General features: G+C 43.5%; 1 protein-coding gene across 2 annotated transcripts in view; it reads right to left on the reverse strand.

The window, feature by feature from the left end:
* The window catches only part of atg5 (ATG5 autophagy related 5 homolog (S. cerevisiae)), a 184,779-nt gene extending 179,561 nt beyond the window's left edge, over positions 1 to 5,218 (reverse strand). For both annotated transcript variants that reach the window (XM_052025046.1, XM_052025047.1), the window contains exons 1-2: positions 5,088 to 5,218; positions 4,435 to 4,589 (exon numbers count right to left, since the gene is read on the reverse strand). In XM_052025046.1, the coding sequence (XP_051881006.1) occupies positions 4,435 to 4,542 (108 nt within the window). In that variant the 5' untranslated portion in view covers positions 4,543 to 4,589; positions 5,088 to 5,218. The remainder of the gene's footprint in view (positions 1 to 4,434; positions 4,590 to 5,087) is intronic.
* Between the last annotated feature and the right edge of the window lie 782 nt (positions 5,219 to 6,000).

The raw sequence follows: 6,000 nt of genomic DNA on the forward strand, positions 1-6,000 counted from the left end.
AGGTGCTCTCAGTTTCCCAGTATTACATGGAGTGAATCAAACTGACTGTAGACTGGCTTCCATGATAGTATGAACTCACAAGAAGGCAGAAGTGGATCATCCCCTTGGCACTTTTGACTGAAGGTAGCTGCAGAATTTTAGCAATTCCAACTGATGGTCAGAATTACCACAACAAAGACCTTAGTTTGTTTTGTTAGATAAAGCATTATTAAAAGAGATGAACCATTACCTATTCCTGTAACATAATAACCGAATAATTATTACTCTTAGCAGCCATCTCAGTGAAAATAATAGAATGAACCAAAATTAAAGCATAAAGCAGTCTGTTACAAAATACGTCATGGGCACAGCTTAGAAATTTCACTTCTTTGCTGCATGAAAATCTTACACCAAAATTTTACTCAACGATGACAGGCCAATATCGAATGTGACCCTCTAGAAAAATGACTGCTTGCAAATATGAACCTCAGACAGAACTTCTGATTTTAAGATATCTGTCCAACAATCAGCCAGTTTTACTTTATACGGGAATTCCAGTTACCATCAAATTCTGCAGTATAAACAAGCAGCTATATTCTTCATTATAAGCTACTTCAAAGCATCAATAATGACTGGAACTCTGTCCACTCTATATCAAAACATGACCAACCGTAAATCAGATCAATAAAAATTAACAGAGCAATAAACTGGGAACTGCGATGGGTTAGCTCATGCTAACATAATGAAAATTTCCTCCCCATCAGGCAAGGATCAGCTCAGTGATGTCCAATGGGAAGCGAGGTCACAGAATGTGAAAACGTTCAAGCTAGCATAGCAATGGATGCTCCAAGAATGAAATAAAACTGGAAAGAGGTACAAGAGTAGGCCATTTGCCCATTTATGCCTGTTCCACCATTCAATGTAATCACGGCTGATCAATAGCATCACTTTCCGTACTAACCTCATGTCTCTCAAATCCTGTAATATCTAAAGATTAATCGATCAAAATATACTGAGCCACTATCTTTCATGCAAAGAAATTACTCCTCATCTATCTGGAATGGGCAATCCCTCATACGTTGTTACGGAGAATTGGATGGGGGGGGGGGGGGGGGGGGGGGGGCGGTGGGAGGTGAAGGTTGCTCGTTAGGAAACAGGCCACATCATGATTATCCATAACACCAAGCCACATCATCTGCACGTGTTAAGAAATGAGAGTTGAAAAAAAATAACATTTTGTATTGATTTATTTACTTTATTTTCACACAAATCGTTAATGAATATTTCTCCTCTATTTTTACCATGGAGAAAGACAATGGGGAGGTCTTGGGGATAGTCTGCATTACAGTAGAGGAGTTGCTGGATGTCTTAAAAGGCATGAAGGTAGACAAATCTCCAGGGCCTGACCAGATTTATCCAAGGACACTGTGGGAGGCTAGAGAAGAAATTGCAAGAGCCCTGGCTGAGATACAGTATTTGCATCATAGTTAGCAACGGGTGAATTGTCGTAGACTGGAGGGTAGCAAATGCTCTGCCTTTATTTAAGAAGGGCAGCAAAGAAAAACCTGGGAACTATAGGCCAGTAAGTCCGACATCTGTGGTAAGCAAGTTACTGGAGAGGATTCTGAGGGATAAGATATGTACATCCGGAAAGACAGGGGTTGTTTGGGGGGTAGTCAGCATGGCTTTGGGCATGGGAGATCATGTCTTACAAGTTTTTTGATGAGCTGACCAAGAACGTTGATGAAGGTAGGGCAGTAGACGTGGTTTACATGGACTTCAGTAAGGCTATTAATGAGGTTCCACGTGGTAGGCTGCTCTGGAGGGTCAGATCACATGGAGTCCAGGGAGAGCTGGTTAACTGGATACACAATTGGCTTGATGGTAGAAAGCAGAGGGTGATGGTAGAAGGTTGTTTCTCAGACTGGAGGACCATGACTAGTGGTGTGGCTCAGGGGTCAGTGCCAAGCCCATTGTTATTTGTCATGTATATCAACAATTTGGATAAGAATGTACAAGGCTTAGTTAGTAAGTTTGCAGATAACACTAAAATAGGTGGTGTAGCGGACAATGAAGAAGGTTATCAAAAACTACAGGAGAATCCTGATCAGCTGAGTAAGTGGGCTGAGGAATGGCAAATGGAGTTTAATTTGGATAAGTGTGAAGTGTTGCTTGGGAAGTCAAATCCAGGTAAGACTTTCACAGTGAACAGCAGGGCCCTGGAAAGCGTTGTTGAACAGCGGGGTCTTGGAGTGCAAGTACATAGTTCACTGAAAGCGGAGTGACACGTAGACAGGGTGGTGAAGGTGGCTTTTGGCATGCTGGCCTTCGTAAGTCAGGGTATTGAGTATAAAAGTTGGGAGGTCATGGTGTGGTTGTACAGGACGCTGATGAGGCTGCACTTGGAGTATTGTGTTCAGTTTTGGTTGTCCTGCTATAGGAAAGATGTTATTAAACTGAAAAGAGTGCAGAAAAGATTTACAAGGACGTTGCCAGGACTTGAGGGACTAAGTTATAGGGAGAGGTTGGACAGACTAGGTCATTATTCCTTAGAGCGTAGGAGACTGAGAGGTGATCTTATAGAGGTGATCTTATAGAGGTGTATAAAATCATGAGGGACATAGCTAGGGTGAATGCACTCCGTCATTTTCCCCCAGAGTTGAGATATCAAGAACTAGAGGGCACAGGTTTAAGGTGAGAGGGGAAAGATTTAAGAGGAACATGAGGGACAACTTTTTTTTTATATACACAGAGGGTAGTATATATGTGGAATGAGCTGCTAGAGGAAGTGGTTAATGCAGATACAATAACAACTTTTAAAAGACAGTTGGACAGGTAGGAAAGGTTTAGAACGTTGTGGGTCAAACGCTGGCAAATGGACTAGCTTGAGTGGGACATCTTGATCCGCAGTTGGGCCGAAGGGCCTGTCTCCATTATGTATGACTCTAAATTCCATGTGTCAAATTTTTGGGTTGTGATTTGTGAATTCTGCAAGGGCAAATTTCCATAACCCGAATGGCTGTAAAACAGGGGTCGCCTTGTATTAGGATTGTGACACCAGCTTTAGACACATAATCCAGGGGAAACATCAATTCTGTATTTTCTTAGTCAAATCTCCACAAGCATCTCGCGGGTTTCAAAGGAGATCACCTTACATTCTTCTAATGTCAAATAAGTATAGACCCATTCTGCTTAATCTCTCCCCTCCCCACCCACCTGAAAAATTAACCATCAATAGTATCTACATGAGGCACTGCCTCAAGAAGGCAACATCTATCATAAAAGATCCCCACCATCCAGGCTATGCCATCTTCTCACAGCTACCATTGGGCAGGAGGTACAGAAATCTGAAGTCCCACACCACCAGGTTCAAAAACAGCTACTTCCCTTCAACCATTCAGTTTTTGAACCAACCTACACAACGATAATCACTACCTCGGTATAGCAACACTAAGACCACTTTGCACTAAATTGGATTTTGTTTTTTTTTTGTTCTAATTGTACATAATTTGTGTTTTTCTTGTGAAAGCTGCTCACCTGATGCCGTGTGCCTGTGATGGTGCTGCAAATAAGTTTTTCAATGCACCTGTGCATATATGTATTTTTGCATACGACAATAAACTCCACTTTGACCCTTGTGAACAATAAATGAAATAAAATACCTGGCACAGTACAGGAAATTTAGTTTGTAATAGGTTTCTATTAAACTTTACATATAACTGCTGACATCCAGCTGATAAATGTTAATCATCCTCTCTCAGGATTACAAACATTGTTAAAATAAACAGGGTCCACTAGTTCTCCGTAACATCCATTTATACTGACAGACAGAAGAGGGAACAGAAATAATTTTCAAATAGATCTTATGGTTTTTTTTTAAACCACTGAGAAATATGTTAGAATATTAAAATGGAAAACAATACCAGAAGTAGAAATGTTATTTACTTCTGGTTATTCTCTAGAGTAGAATCAGCTAAATTTTAACAAAATATTCTGATCACCAAACAAGTATTCTGAAGAACTCAAATTCCAGAATTATAAAAATAGAATTTATTGTATTTCAGATCTTAACAGATATCAAACACTACATTAAAGAAAACAGTTAGTCCATGATTATGTTACAAGATTCATTATTTCAACTTTTGATGTAGAACTCCTTTGAAGAAATCTGAGTAAAGAAACAAATTAATGAGCAAAAGGTTAAGGGAACTTCAGCCAATAAACTGCACATAATAGTGGGGCAACCAATGACCTATACTTCACACCTTACAGTTAATACTAGAAGTTAATCCTTCTTTGCAGTCTGATGCTGAAGTGTGCCAGATCTATGTCTGTGCATTGTAAGTAAATCATACTCACTACCTGGACTGATTACTTCAAAAATCACAAACCAGCAGTAGTTTCCCCATGCCTTTAAGCTGTGATAAACAAAGCACTATTTTACCCTATACTTACATAGTACGGTTCAGCTTCCCTCTCTGTTATTTCATCCTGAGATAGCGTGAAGCAGGTTGGTATCCTTCCAAACCAAACATCCCGTAATACATCTCTGTCATCTGTCATTTTTCCAACATTTGATGCAACACATATAGACAGATGTACCTTGGCAACTTTGGGATGAAAAAGAAACACAGATTGAGTGCACGTTCATCCAGCAAAGCACTGCCCACCACTAATCTCCTGAACCCACCAACTATCCCTCTTTCTCCAATGCCCTTTCCACCCCGTGCACCCACCTCACCAACAACAAAACACTGTGGACACAAGTGATGAGCATCGATTGGCTGCACACCCAGTGGAAGTGTTTGGGGGGGGGGGGGGGAAGGAGTGGGAGAGGGAGAGGAGTGGGAGAGGAGAAGCAGGGCCCGGACTCGGCACTGACAGTGCCCACTGGACAACAGAAACCCGTAGTATGAGACAGAGAGTGACCGGCATCAATTACCAGGTCTACGCCCCGCCCCTCGCCCCGCCCCGCCCCTCGCCCCGCCCCACTTCCGGCCGCGGCCGCTCTCTCCACCGAGCAGTGGACCGGGCGCGGGTGAAGGCTGCCTAACGGCCTGAGCGTCACGTCCTTACAGACAGCTCGCTGCTCCCCCCGCACCCGTTACCTGGGCGCCCACCCCCCGAGCAATGCCTTGGACCTCCCGTGTGCGAGTGGTATCTCGCCCCCGTCCGCCGGCTGCCTCAGCTCCGCGGCCGCGGCTTCTTCGCAAACTCAACGCGCACAGCTGACGTCAACCCCACGTGACACCCGCCCGGACCTTCCTCCCGTGACCGCCAGCGGCACGATGGGAAGAGGGAAGGGCAGCTGCACTGCAGCGCCACCCGCTGCATGGGAGGTCCAGTACCTTCCCGCTGCACCATAGCGAAGGTTCATTCATTTCAGGTTAGTTTATTATTATATACATTAGAGTGCAAGGAAATTCCGTGAAGCTCACAGAATAATCAGTATATATGGTAATAATAAATACAACAATAAATATAACGACGAGTGCTAAACAACGGAATGGTGCAAAGTAGCGTGGTGCAAAGCATAGTGCAAACTAAGGTAGTGCAAAAAAATCTCGAAGTGACAATAATGGAAGAGGTAAAATTAAGAGGCAGCACCACTGGGAAGGGGATGAGAAAGAGGTGATTAGTTCAGAAGTCTGATGGCAGTGGGGAAGAAGCTGTTCTTGAGTCTGGTGGTATGGCTCCTGTGCCTTCTCCCAGAAGGTGGAAGAGAGCAAATGGAATGTCTAGGATGGCAGGCTTCCTTGACGATACTGTTAGCCTTCCTTATGCAACACACCGTGAAGGTGGGCTGGATGGAAGGATGTTATGAGCCTGTGATGGACTGGGCAGTGTTTACTACTCTCTGCAGGTTCCAATGGTCCAGAGCAGAGCAGTTACCATACCAGGCTGAGATGCAACCCGCCAGGATACTTGCTAAAGTGCATCTGTACTGTAGAAGTTTGAGCAAATCCTCTTGGATAAGCCAAATCTTCTCAGGCCCCAAAGAAAGTGTATACACTGATGTAC

This window comes from Pristis pectinata, chromosome 10, assembly GCF_009764475.1.
Source record: "Pristis pectinata isolate sPriPec2 chromosome 10, sPriPec2.1.pri, whole genome shotgun sequence".
Taxonomy (NCBI): domain Eukaryota; kingdom Metazoa; phylum Chordata; class Chondrichthyes; order Rhinopristiformes; family Pristidae; genus Pristis; species Pristis pectinata.